Genomic DNA, 14,353 nt, shown 5'->3' with positions numbered 1-14,353 from the left:
CCACAGTGATGTTGTGTCCTCCGACCTTACATGTCTGTCTTTGTGGTGGGAGGAAGCTGGTGGAGCACCTGAAGGAGGCCACATGGGCCCCAGTCGGGTTCAAACCCGGGACCTTGTTGGTTTTCGGCCGTATTTCTGACTTGCTGCGGTGTCTCAGCTGGTTGTCAGGGTTTTGGCTTATCTCGGTGCAGCGCAGCAGTTCTTCCTCCCCTGCATCTCTGCCCTCTTTCTTCTCTCCTCTCTTCAGTGACTGGGGCAGCTGGTGGGAGGTGGTGGGTGTTGTGTAGCTTAGCAACTCCCTTGGTGGATGGCGATTGATATGCAGCTTTGTTCAAGTGTCTCTCTCTCTGAGCCAGAGAGGGGGACGCCTGAACAAAGCAGGCCTTATTGAAGCTTCCCCTCCTCCTCCTCTTTGCCCAGGCACGACAACGTGGGAGGACAAATATTTCAGCTCAAAGGAACCGAGACGCAAACTTACAACAGCGGCCCAGAAAGTGTAACTCGGGGGGCTGCAGATGTGTGTGAAGGGCCTCCAGGTGTCCCCAGAAAAATGAATGTAATAGACTGTTGCAGTATTCAATGGAGAAGTTTTCTGTGTTACAAACTTCCTTTTAATTCATTGGAAATAATCGACACACTGAAATCAACAAGTAAAATCTTCTACTGCTGCTTTCTTGGATTTTTTTTTTAGCATTTGGGGTCTCTGACAATCAACCCATGTCCCCCTGTGTGTTGAAACGTGGTGGACTGTTTTTTAAGTAAAGAGCCTGAAATTTGATGTGCATTCAATACCAAGCTTCAATCTCCAAACACTCTGCCTTTTTAAAGGAACATTTTATGAAATACTTCTTATCTTTCCCATCATCAGATAAGACAATGGATATTAGTTTCCTCTCTGTGATAAGCCTTCATGAAGATATGCTGGACTGATGAGCTGAATATTCAGAGAAAGTTGCAAATAAAACACCAAAAAGCACCAAAAAAGGAAAAAAAAAAGATTAAAATTACCCGCCCTATCCCTAAACTAATCGAGAATGAATATCTGTCCCAGATTTCCCTCTAACTCAAGCCAACAGCAGCTGAGTGTCGGGACAAATGCCCGTTTTCTGGTCCCAGAGGACCAAACATGAGCCGGCTCTGGCCCGACCACAGCTGTCAGATTTGGCTCAGGTTTCGGGGACTTTTGGACTGAGAATCAGCTCCTTTTAGCAGTCCTCACAGCAGCTGTAAATCAGAACCAAGTGAACTTAATTGGACCGATTACAGCAACTCACCATGCCCTCTAATGGTGATGTCTTTATTGTGTTCATGAAAAGAGTTCATTTAAATGAGGAGTTTGTGCCTATAGCATGAAGTTATGATGTAGGTTTTTACTTTTTTCTTAAATTTAAATTATATACACCTTATTTGTGATTTTGTCAAAGTTAAACAACAGAGATGTTCAAGGGCATGAATTATGTTGAAAGGTGGTGGGGACATAAGGGTTTTTAAAAAATGGAGGGGGGGAATCAGCCACTCAGACTGTGGTGGGGTCATGTCCTCAGTGTAAATTACACCTTCGGACATGTTACGACATGTTCATCCTGTTTGTTAGCCTGAAAACTTGGGGAAACGTGTCAGGTCATTTTAGTGTCATCGTATGTGTGTTTTCTGGGTTTTGTGGTGTCATCCCCCGTGTTCTTGTGCTCCTCACCAGCCTGATTTTCCCTCCACACCCGTCTTGTATCTGATTAATGAGCCCGGCTCTGTTACCTGAGTTCTTCCTCAGTCTGCTTTCCCTCCACGCCTGCACTACATCTCCCTCATCAGCCCTTCTGTCCTTCCAGTGTTTTTCCAGCCTGTTTCTAGTGTTTTTCTGTTCATTTCCCTCACCTGTGTTTCTCTGCAGGACTCCACCAGCGCCTCATCCCCTTGTTAGTTTAGTTTGTATTCAAGTCCAGCTTTTTGTTCAGTCATTGTCGAGTGATCTGGTGAGCTTCCCTGGTCTTGCTGCCGTGTTTGCCTGTTCCTTGTGTTATCTAAATCCTGAATATACTTCATCCATCAATCTTCTCTGCTTCACCATGACACAGAGGAGAAAAAAATATATACACCCTCCAAAACTGTTGAGATGTAACATGATTTGCATGCAGAAATACTTGCAGAGATGTGAAAAGGTGACTTTTAGCAGCACTTTTTAATATCTTGAGCATGCACGTTATTAAGTCTGAAGTCCCAAAAGATATTACTTTTTTATAATAATATTATATGGGCAAGAGATCCAAGCTGAGATCCTAGATCTTGATCCATATATTATCTATCTCACACAGACAAGACATAATTTCATCAAGATATGCATCTGGTAATGATAAGATTATAATATAATATGGCTCGACTGTGTAAGATAGATAATTTATGGCTCAAGATAGGAACATGAGCCCATAAGATATATTATTACTTTAAAAAATCACATATTTGAGACTTCAGGGCCTCCGTAGAAGACGTGTTCTAAATTCAATTCATGTATTAAAATAAAGGGGAGGAAAAACGCTTAAAAATAGTTGAATAAGCTGTGAATTCTTGTCTGCTCTCCCCAGCAACTGGTCACAGAGCGACTGTTATTATGTCTGCAGAAACTCAAAGGCCAACAGTTATTGTGAAGCTGTGACCTTCAATAATTGAATCATGACAAAAAGGAGCGTCACAGTCGACATCAACGGCTTTCTGCTCCAGTGGGTGTTGAGCATTCCTTCCAACGGAGATCAGAGTATGACATGAGCCGTCTCTGCTATTCAGAAAATAAAAATAATCCACACACAGATTCTCTAGAAGTGTTCAGAGTTCAGATGGAAAAAATGCAACTCTCCACTACCAGAAAACTCTTCCTTTCTCTCTTCTGGTCTATTTTTCCCTCTTGGTTTCTCCTCCCCCCAATTTTTTTGTTTCTCTATTGTTTTTCCTCTTTTCCGTCTTTTCTCTCTGACTTTCTTTGTGCTCCTGCTCGGCTGCTTAACATTTGACTTCACTCTGAACTGGACCTGGACGTCTTAAATCAAATACTTTTAAACAAAATTCCAGTTTCATATTTAACTACAAAATTAGGTTTTTAGACAGTGATAACTGTCTGCAAGAATAGTATTAAGCTTTAGTTTAACAGGTGGTAAAGGTGGATTAACCTACATCTGGTGCTCTATTGGGTATTTCCAGCAGCGGTATGGTGTACGTGGTATCCAGTCAAACTCAACTTCAATGTGAGCGTTCATCGTATCGAAGGAACATGTCATCCAGTGCAACAGTGTGGCTCATTCATGTGTTTTTTAATATTTTGGAGCGCTACGACACAAAGGAAGAAGATATATCAGGCTTTGATACACACACAATACTTGTTAGTAGATGATGGTCTGTACATGAGATGTGTTGACATGTAGAAAAATATAGAATATCATCTGACTTAGAAATCCATTAGTTTTGACAGAAAAAATCCAAATCAAAACCAAGTCATAAAAACGTGTAAACATCTAAATTCATACTCAAACTGAAAAGTAAAGAAGAGTTTCATACACTGAATGTTTTGTGAAAAGAATAACTCATTTCTATTCCAATGATTAGAGGAATAAAGTGCTCTGTAAACACAGATAGAGCATTCAGCAGGTTAATAAAGTATAAACACACGGAGAGGCACTTATTTACAGAGGATGCAATTTTTTTCTTGAAGAAAATCTAAACTTCACTCGACCTGAAGTAATAAAACAGGTTAAAAAAAACCTCCACACTGAACCGTTTCATGTGGCATCAAAGTTTGATTGATCTCCAATATCTTATCCCATCCTGTGTAAATCTGACGAATGAGCAGCGACAGCAAAATCGTGTTTGAAAAAAAATTCACAGCAGTCTGTCGGTCTGCTGACACTAGTCTCACTACGTCTACATTTTCAGTTTAAAACTCAGATTATCCAGTGTTTCTGTCTAATACAGTACTCAGACGAGATAGTACTAACATCCTGATGAACATTAGAAAATTATTAACTATAAAATGTATACCAAAAAATAACAATAACAGTGTTTAATCCATCACAGGTGGACAAAACTATATATAAAAAAATCTATATTGTAGATAATCATCTAACTCTATTCAGTTTCTGCTGCTACAGTGGCTCCAACCGTCAGTTCATACACACTTTAAAGTCACATGACACTAAATGCAGTTCTGGACCTCAACAGGGCGTCCCGAGAACTACTGAGGAGTCTTTCGCTCTGTCGTAGCAGACTGCTGGCTCTGTCGCCAACATGCTCTTCGTCTCCTCTTTGCTGGAGGGAGACAGTGAGGACGGAGAGGGTGATGTGGGCGAGGACAGGTTGGAGGTGGCGGTGGTTGAAGCGGATGAGGATGAAGAGGAGTTACCATCGGGGAGGCACTCTTCACAGCAGCAGCAGCAGCAGTCCATGAAGGCCTGACCGAGTGAGCGACACAGGAACAGCAGCAGCACCGGCGTCGCCGAGCAACGCATGAACAGCAGGAACTGTCCAATCAGACCCAGAGCTGGAAAAACCAGAGCCGGGAGCGCAGCGGAGACGTGGGCAGAGATGTACGCCAGGGTGATGTTACAGATGCTCTCCGGCAGGTTGCATGTGATGTATAAGATGGTGAGCGCCATCACAGTGGAGCGCAGCCTGTGCTCTCTCACATGCTGCTTTTTCTTCGTCGAGGAGGAAGATGAAGAGGAGGAGGAGGAGCATCTGATCATCTTCTCACCGCTGGCCTTCTGCGGTACACGTTGAGCTAACACCTGCCTCGTCACCAAGTCGCAGGCCAGAGTAAAGAGCAGAGGCAAACAGATGTAGCACCCGAAGAACCACCACATGCGGGCCTCGTGGTAGGTCAGCACCAGAGCGTAGATGCTGTCTGGGAGCTCGGCAGACGGCTCGCGGACACAAATGTCCACTTTAAATTTGTCTGTCCGGGACCTGAAGGCAGCCATCAGAGAGCTTCCCTGCTGGCTGTGCTGCAGATCAGTGGGCAGCAGTGGCAGGCTGACGGTTTCCTGGAGGAGCTGCCACAGCAGCAGCTCAGGGGCGGCCAGCACCATGGAGCCCACCCAGATGACCAACAGCTTGGACAGGATGGACTGGCAGGGCTCCACCTTCGGCGTCTGAAGCGGCGCGGGGCCGGTGGCTGCATGGAAACGATCAATACTCAGAGCACAGAGGCTGAATGTGGCCACACCCAGAGACGACACCTGACAGAGAAATGACAGAGAGGCGTGGAAATGAAGGTTAATGACAAGTTTCGAGAAAACCTCATTAGATCAGATATAAACCCTTAATTAGAACAACTTTTGGGTTGCCAGGTTGCATCGTCACAATGCATTTATGGTGAAACAGTAAATCCAAAACCTTTTCTAGCATGTAGGCAGTCTGTGAGGCACTACATCGCATTTTCTCCAGGTCTCAGGGAACACTACAGGGCACTTCAGCATGTTTTATTTATCAGGGGCATTCAAAAGGGCACTTCTGCAGTGTCTTCTTTTTAAACACTGTGGTGGCCCCATCCTTCAAGTCTGCAGCAAATGTTTGAGTTAGTTCCAGCATGCAACTGCCCATCCAAACTTTCTTAAGCTAACTACATCCTGAGATTCATATGCATCTAAACTAAACCTCACTCTCATAAAGAAATAGAATAAGTGTATTTTTCTAAAAAGTTAAAAGAATTGCTTTAATTGAGTTGCAAAGTGAGATGAGACTCTATTTAACGATCCAATTTCACCAGTTTCAATTGTTCCAACTTTGTTTCAGAGAAAAGTGTGGAAACAGAAAGAGTTTGGCGTGGTGGATGGGCCATCGTTGCTATGGAGAAGAAGCCAATCAGAGGTGTGAATCAAAGCTTCGTCGTTGCAGTTGTAAACAAATCACGGCACCATAGTTACTGAATTCATCCAGAGCACACACACACGTCAAAATTTGAAGCTCTGTGATTGATTTGATTTTCTTTAACAGAATTGTTCATCTTCGAGTCTTGAAGTGCTCCAACTTTGAATTATTTAACATTTTCTAAAGCCATCAGTTAAAACTTATAACCCTTTTTATGGAGGCTGCCTTGTTAAAAAGGGTATCAGCACTGAAACTCTCTAAAAAAATACCCAGTGCTGCTTTAAACAGTACAATTTAATTCCAACCATCTAATACATTTTTTTAAATAACTCAGTATGACTGTTTTTAACATTGCAGAGCTGGTTTCAGGTTTAAAGGGACAATACACCCCAAAATCAAAACTATTTTTTCCCCTAAAGAAATTGGCGAGATGCCTTCTCTTGAATATAGTATAACTAGGTGACTCTCAGCTTGTGGTGCCAAAAAAACACATTTTAAAAACCCAACTGCAATTTCTCTTTCCAGAGACCACGACCCTGTTACTCAAGATAATCCACAGAGCTTGTGTGTAAGCAGTTTCATATAGGAACTATTTTCTTTCTATCAGACTACGACTACTCACAACGAGGTTTGTGGAATATCTTAAGTAACTAGGTCATGATTTCTGGGAATAGACACCCCTGTTGAGTTTTTCAAAGGTTTTTTTTTTTTTGTGCTTTGACTCAAAGTGCCATCTAGTTCCATTATACTGGAGAGCGGGCAGACATCTCTATGGTCGATATCTCCAAAACTCTGCAACTAACATAACTACAAGTATAAGGAAGAATATATATTTTTGATTTTGGTGAGAACTTTCCCTTTAACCTGCAGGTTGGCCCTCCCGCTGGATTCATTCATGCTGCTGATTCCAGTCAGACGTGACCTGTTAGCTCAACTGAGACAACAAAACAACACTTCGTGCAGACTAAATCACGCGCAGGAAGGTGGGTTTTTTTTGTCTTTAGGAACAGATTTAAGGCTTTCCTCTGCCTTTTGTGCCTACAGCCTGTAGGTGAATCAGCCAAAACTACAGCAATAAGACCCTGGTTATAAAGACCAGCTTCAGAATACAGAAACAGGGAAATAAAAGGAGCCCCAGCGGGAAAAGAGAGCCATTATGTCAGAACAGCTCTCAGCCTACAGACTGAAGACAGTTATTGGTGCCTCGTGCACATTAAATTCTGTGGTTTTGGCCCAAAACACAGACTATCATTACAGAGACTTGTCCTCCCTCTGTGGGTGCTTAATGACCTCAAACAGTTAAGACACAACTCAAGATAATTAACGGAGAGCTCTAATTAGCATGAAAATAGTTTAACTAACAGAGCACAGGGGCAGCTGGCAGCCTGACCTGCTTTCAGCTCCGCTCAATACAACACTCAGAGAGCAAACTGCTCAAAAACGTTAATTAATTAGCAAGAAATGCATTCATTAATTAGCATGAAAATAGGTGAGGCAGCAGAGAACAGAGGAGGCCGGCAGCCTGACCTTGTTAAAGACGGCTTCACACAAGCTGTTATTACAAATTAGTAAAACTCCACTTCGGTGATTTAGAGCTCTGTAGGCGTTCGGAGACACAAACAAGGACTCCACAGGCCGGCAGAGGCCGTGTTGAAGCAGGAGACTGATGAAGCCAATGAAAACCCAACAGAGAGTAATCAAGAGGCGGTGAGAGCTCCACATTATTACTCTGTGAGAGTCACTCAGCTCTAAACTGAGCTGCTGATTGACTCAGCTTTGAAATAATAATACTAGTAATATTAATAGTAAGGAGACCGGAGTCAATATTTGATTGAGAGCTGCAACAATTAGTCAGTTATTAGATTTCGTCGATCGTCAGAGAAATAATTGGCAATTATTTAAGTGTTGATGAAGAAAATTTCAGTTTTTAAAGATGAAGATTTCCTGTTTTTGACTATTTATTATTGTGACTGTTGTTCAGTAAAACTGCCTTTTTCTTTTTTTTAAAATTATTTTCTGACATTTTATCGACCAAATGATAATAAATGAAACATAAAAATAAGAGAAGCAGATAATTTGATAATAATAATAATCCCAAATTACAGATTTATTATTTTATGTCATTGTTCGACACATTTCTAAGGGCCAAATCAATGATTGAGGGCAGTGATGGAATGTAACTAAGTGCATTTACTCAATTACTGTACTTGAGTATAATTTTTAGGTACTTTCTTTGATTTTCTGCTACTTCCACTACAGGGGCAGTAAATATTCTACTTTTTGCTTCACTACATTTACTTGATAACTTTAGTTACTTTGCAGATACTCATTTTTAAGATGTATTTATTTATGATAATCAAGAAAATGCTGAATATCAGATCCAATACTTGACCAGACCACAATCGGTTGACCTGTAGTATAAATTATATACAAACATGAAAATAAATGTCAAGTTTACTTTTGATATTTAAGTACATTTAATGCCTGACAATTACTTTTGATACATAAGTATGTTTAATATCACAAACTAAACCCAGCCTCAGAACGATCCTTTAACGAGCGTTTAACTGACTGGTTCCCTATAAACAGTACTGGATTATGTAGTAATAATATAAGGAGTTGTTTTATTTAACAACACAAAGGTCCTCAATAGAGCTGAAATGACTAGTTGATTGGTTGATTGATGACTCTAATCATGATAATTAAGCAAAAACTGAGACAAAATTGAAACTTAACACTTTTTAAAAGTTCCTGGTTTTCATTTGTGATGATTTCCTGCTTTTGACAGTTTTTCAAATCACTGTAAACTGAACATTTTGGGATTTGGACTCAGTAACACATCCTTTTCCATGCTGCCAGGAATTAAATTCAAGTGGAGAAACACTTAATCCTCTTGAAGAAACACTGGGTCTCAAAATAAAGGGCTGGGGTGAAAACGCCCTCGACTTCTAAAGCATAACTTGTCTACAATTTCAACTACTGCTGCTCCATCCTGAGCTGATATCTTGTACTAATCAGTGGCCCAAACGTTTTGTTAGAGGCAGCAATAACGTTATTTTCATAATTGAAACTTAGTTCAGATCTCTGCACTCTAAAAAACCAACCCAGTTCCTGATAACTATCTGTCTGTGGTTCACTGTTTGCTTCTGTGATCTGGATAAGAAGAGTGGCTTCATGTGGGGCCCTGCCAGCCTCCCCCGATGGTTCATAACAGACAGCTGAAGAAGCCAAACAGACCATAACAGCACGTTTGTTGAAAGTAAAGACTGCACTGAGTCTGAAACTGAGCAGCAACAAGACACAAACAGGCCATTCATCACAAGCCTGGATGCCCCTCTATTAAACTGGAAACACTTACAATGAGTTTAACATGAGCGTGTAAAAACAGGGCTGACAGTGTGACGGCAGAAAGTAATTATCATCACATTAACTTGTTTGTTTGAACTGTTTGACTTGTTTGACATCTCCTCACTGTGGCTGGATGATATCTGAGTTCTGGAGCAGATACAAAACACTTTAGTTGGATAGCACTTAGGTTAACTCGTGGTTTGTTTAGTTTATACTGAGAGTTAACAAGTGATTAAATAAATAGTGATGAAATGATAACTGAAAGATTTCACTCTTTAGCTGATTAATCTCTCAGTTTAGGTAATTAAACAAAAAAGTATCAGATCAGTTAAAAACATTGGAATAAAAAATTGCAGTTCTGGGTTAACTGGTGAATCTTCAGCAGCAGCTGTTGCTATAGTTACCTGTTGATCACCACAAGCACTGATTTAGAAAGGTGTTATTTTTTTATGTAAAAAGAAAGAAATCTACTTTTCCTTCAATTATTTTTACCTCCACCAAGGAGGTCATGTTTTCACCTGTGTCCATTTGTTTGTCGGTTGGTTTATCAGCAGGATTAAACAAAAACTACTGAACAGATTTCCACAAAACGTGGGTGGAGGATGAGTCGCAGCCCAGAATAGACCCGATAACCTCTGGCATAGATCCAGATGAATTTTAGGGCGTTTTCTGGACACTTTCGTTAATTTCACGCATATTTATAAATTAATACAAAAGGGGACTGTTGGGTTTTGGCAGAGGTTTGCGATTAACTTTATTTATTTTAGGAACTTTTTATATTATTCTACTTCAATATTTTATTTTATAGCGCATGTATTGCCTATATTGGTAACACTTTATAATTAGCATCAATAATAAATGGTACATTTTGAGTTAATTAAAGTTTAGTTAATAGTTATTTCACTGTAAACAAACAATAAAAAGAGTTAATAAATGGCATGTGATGGCCATTATAAAGTTGCAACTGATATTTATAAACCTTTACAAATGGTTGATACAGCATTTCATTGTTTGTTAACAGTGAATGAACATTTAATCAAAAAATATAAATGTACCATTTATTAATGATGGTTATTATAAAGTGCTACACCTGTATTTGTGTTATTTTTATGATTTATTTTATATTTATTTCTATAAAAACTATTACATGACAAAAAAAACCTTTAATACTTTAACAATAATTTAACTTCTGTCACTTTTCGTCATCAGAACAAAAACTTTACTTGAGTAAAATGTTTTTCACGCTCCTAAAATGCTGCATCACCTGTGCTAGCTAGCTACCAGACCAACTAACCCCTCCTCACCTCCAGGTAGGGCACGAGCCGACAGGACAGGTCTCCTAGCAACCTCTTCAAGGTGAGCTCGTGGAAGATGACCACGGGCAGACAGAAGAACAGCACGAGGAAGTCCCAGAGCGCGAGCCCGGCCAGGATGCAGTTCCACGTGCTCTTCAGGTAGAAGTTGTGCCACACGATGCACATGAGCGCGAGGTTCCCCACGATACCCGCCGCGAACAGCACGAGCGCGAGCAGCATGACCGCGTACGCCCAGTAGGAGCCGTCGGTGACCGGGAACAGCGGGTTCAGGAGCCCCGACCCGCGGCCCGACGATGAGTTGCCCGGCTGGGCGGAGGTGTCCCGGCCGGACCGCGGGGTGGTGAAGTACCCGCTCGGGTCGTCGTACCGTCGCGGATGCCCGATGCTGTTACTCGGTGTGTGCGGGTCTCTCTTCCCAAAACTCCTGTCTTTGGCTCCTCGGGCGACTCGTCTCAGGTCAACTTTAGCGCTTTCCAGGGAGAGAGACTCCTTTGTGTCCCCGGCATCCTCCACCTCAGACCCGGGCTGAGGCTCCCGGGCTGTGTGGACGTGACGGAGCTCCGCGGTCCGCAGAAAGAGGAGCAGAAAAAACCAGATGGGGCTCATTTTTACCGTTTAGCTGACTGGTCCGTGTTACCTGTCTCCTTCACAGACATGTGCTGCAACAAGCATTTGACTCCAGACACAAAAATGTCCATAAACAGTTTGTCTCACGGTCCAGCAGCCTCCCTCTGGTCCTGATGGAGAAGTTTGGAGTCTGCTGCGCACTTCAGCGCCTGTTAACCACCAACATCAACACCCTGCAGCGCGACATAGCTGCTTCCGGTTAGTCACTTCATAATAAGACAAAATGAGCATGAGACAATGTGAGACGTCCCCTTCTGAGCATGAGATGATTCAGAAATCACACGTTTGTATACTTTTCTTGTTTGTTTTTTTAACTACTTTGACAAAGCTGCTTTGCATCAACACTTAATTGAACAAAACATTACACAAACTCACTGCCACTGACTTCAGTTTGTAACCGGAAGTAGGTCATGTTTCAGGCAAATAACTAATTCAGTGTTGCAAAAAGTAGAGACAAAGAGTCAGACTTGAGTAAAAGTAAAGATAGTCTTAATATATCACTTGGTAAAAGTTAGTCACCCATAAGATTAGTACTTGAGTAAAAGTATCTGATATCAGATGTACTGAAGTATTAAAAGTCTAACAAATTGAGTATTATAACAGTCATGAAGGAAGGATTTGTTGTATTTAGACTACGTAAGTTTTATCTAGCTGGACCTGACAAACTGCACACTGAGCATACTCGGTCAAGCTTCTTAGTATTCAGATAAACAAGATCCTCTGTAACTTTATTTAACGTCACAAAGTGACTGAAAATTTCATCATGAGGCAAAAACTAAAGTCCACACTGAGAGGAGACTTCAGATCGCAACAGTCTGATGACATCTGCAACATCTCCAGTCCTGCCAATAAAAAACAAACTTTATTCTCATTAGTTTGACTCCAGAAGCCGATCTCAGTCCGCTGATTTGACAGCTGTGGCACCAAATGTGATACAGAAATAGATGATGTGAAGTACGTAAGACACAAACTGACTAATAATAAACAGAAAAGATTGAGCAGACTTGTGAAGTTTATTTATTTATTCATATTTCTACAACAGGTTTGGTCCCCTGAAGCTGTGATTGACGGTTGCTGCTAATTGTCCTGAAGTTCATTTGCAGCACTGTTTCCATGGCAACTTACGAGAAACCCCAAACCAAATGCTGTTCCAACAGGAAGCTCTGACCACAAAATATCTCTCAGTATTTATCAAAATAAAATATAAATATGATACTCTGATGATCTTGAACTTTTCCTCAAAGTCCATGTTGTCCACCTGCTGACTGTTGAAATCAGTCTGAGGCACAAAATGGCACCACGAGGGATCGGTCAGCTCCTGATTCTGAAATCCAACTGAAATCCCATAATCCTCAGCTCTTCTGGGAGGACTTCAGCTTCCTCCTGGCGTCCTTGTGTTTCTTGCGGTACTCCTGTGGAAACAGACAGGAAAATAGAAATATCTTCACTGCAGCAAATCTTCCTCATTTCAGTAACCTGTCACCAGTAGATTTAGACTAGCAGCAGTAGTAGTTGGGGAGGAAAGTGACATTGCCTTGTGCTTGAAGGCCGTGGAGTACATGAAATCATCAGATATTGTTTTGGTCTAGAAGACAGAATTACTGTTTTTTCCTCCAGGAAAAGGAGGAAGAAGATGTTGTTACAATGAAGACTACAGACTAGGACCAGCAAAACAAACAACAAAAAAAACGTTCTTACTAAAAATTATTTCAAAAGTCACAAAAAACATATTTGAAAAGTCAAAAAGGTAAACATGGTGATATTGATGTGATGTGTACCTGTCTGAGCACGCTCCTCCTCTCCTCCCACTGCTCCCTCTGCTCCTCCAGGTGAGAGGGACGACAGAACAGCCTGGGACCCTCTGATGTAGGAAAAGAGACGGTTCAGATCAAACACAAAAACACACAATCGTATTTAAAGAAACAGAACAACTCAATCCCACTTTTTCCTCAAAATCTGTTTAAGGAACCAAACCACACAGCTCACAGGAACCACACTTTTATTTTTCAAACCTATTTTACTGATCCTACCTGTCAGTCTGCTGTCTTCAGGACGGAAGAAGAAGAACAGATCTGTCTTTGATGGCGTCTCCTCTCTGTGAACAGTGACACAAACACATTAAGATGTGAGATTTGACAATGGGTTTGTACTGTTCTGCTCCGTCACAATGAAATCACATGTCAACAGATCATTTTTAAGGCCTTCTTTAAACTTTATAAAACAGATGATCTGACAATCATGCACGCCTTACGGAGTGACAAGTCAGCTGTGTGGAGTTGTAAAGTTGATCAATTATTTGAGATAATTCTAAGCAGACTCATCAATAATAAAAATAGTTGTTAGCTGCAGAAACGCTTTGACTACAGAAGTGGTCAGACAACAACCTCATCCGCTTTAAAGACACACATGAAGCAATTAACAGGATTTAATCGTAATTTTCTTACTCTGTGGTTTTAACCGCGATGCTGCTTTGCTCCTTGTCTTCCTCCTGCTCGTCCTCATCCTCCTCTGAGCTGCTGTCTTGGAAACGTGGGTCTTGTTGCCATGACACCTTTGGCGCCTCGATGCTCTCTACCTTGTACTCTTCTGACAAAGGGAGAAATAGAGATGTCAAAATGGTGAGAACATATCTCCCCGGTGACAGTCTGAGATAAATATCTGAGATAACCCACCTGTCTCTTTACTCTCCGGTTCTGCGTCGTCTCCAAAGAACGAGAATTTAAATCCAGACGACGTCTCTTTCTCTGCGCTGGCATCAGCTGAGAGGAGAGATGGGGTCGGCTCTTCATCCTTCTCCTCTTCCTTCTCTTCCTCCTCTTTGTCCCAGTTTGTCTTCTCCTCTCCTGCAGCGTCGTCGTTTGTCTGACCAAACACGGCCTTCAGATCGCCAGACACGTCGTAGTAAATCTCTTTAGAAACTTCCGGAAGCTTCTGAGCCTCTTCCCTCTTCTTCCTCCTGGCCGACTTGCTGTGAGGACAACAGATCACATGATACATACAGGTAGAGCTGCTCTCAACATGATGCAGTCTGAGTATATTTTGATCGGATGACGACTTTAGGTTTTTTTTGTTTAGTTTTCACATGAATACTTTAAATTAGAGTGATTCTAAAACATTTTGTCGTCAGTCCCGTTTATAAGCGGAGTACCACAAAGCTCTGTCCTGGGTCCCATCCTGTTCTGTATATACAGTGGCTTTACAGTGGCAGTATTCAG

General features: G+C 41.5%; 2 protein-coding genes across 2 annotated transcripts; both read right to left on the bottom strand.

The window, feature by feature from the left end:
• Positions 1-3,280: 3,280 nt before the first annotated feature.
• On the bottom strand, positions 3,281-11,337 carry gpr37l1a (G protein-coupled receptor 37 like 1a). Its single transcript, XM_084348191.1, has 2 exons — positions 10,500-11,337; positions 3,281-5,216 (listed from the first exon to the last, which is right to left on the bottom strand). The coding sequence occupies exons 1-2, from the start codon at positions 11,115-11,117 to the stop codon at positions 4,194-4,196; spliced, it is 1,641 nt and encodes a 546-aa protein (XP_084204317.1). The 5' UTR covers positions 11,118-11,337; the 3' UTR covers positions 3,281-4,193.
• Positions 11,338-12,137: 800 nt separating this feature from the next.
• Positions 12,138-14,135, bottom strand: nol8 (nucleolar protein 8; the record flags this gene model as incomplete). Its single annotated transcript, XM_084348827.1, has 5 exons — positions 12,138-12,550; positions 12,917-12,999; positions 13,169-13,233; positions 13,583-13,724; positions 13,811-14,135. The coding sequence occupies 5 exons, from the start codon at positions 14,133-14,135 to the stop codon at positions 12,491-12,493; spliced, it is 675 nt and encodes a 224-aa protein (XP_084204953.1). The 3' UTR covers positions 12,138-12,490.
• Between the last annotated feature and the right edge of the window lie 218 nt (positions 14,136-14,353).

This window comes from Pagrus pagrus (assembly GCF_965226575.1).
Source record: "Pagrus pagrus genome assembly, chromosome: 3".
In the NCBI taxonomy this organism is placed as follows: domain Eukaryota; kingdom Metazoa; phylum Chordata; class Actinopteri; order Spariformes; family Sparidae; genus Pagrus; species Pagrus pagrus.
Note: the sequence above shows the minus strand (reverse complement) of the source record. Positions and strands in the feature narration are given on the sequence as shown.

Bases quoted from the DNA above. Each gene is read 5' to 3' on its own strand.
- gpr37l1a (XM_084348191.1), bottom strand. From the start codon at position 11,117: ATGAGCCCCATCTGGTTTTTTCTGCTCCTCTTTCTGCGGACCGCGGAG. The intron at 5,217-10,499 runs GTGAGGAGGGGT...TTTCTCTGTCAG, and splicing joins GGCTCGTGCCCTACCTGGAG to GTGTCGTCTCTGGGTGTGGC.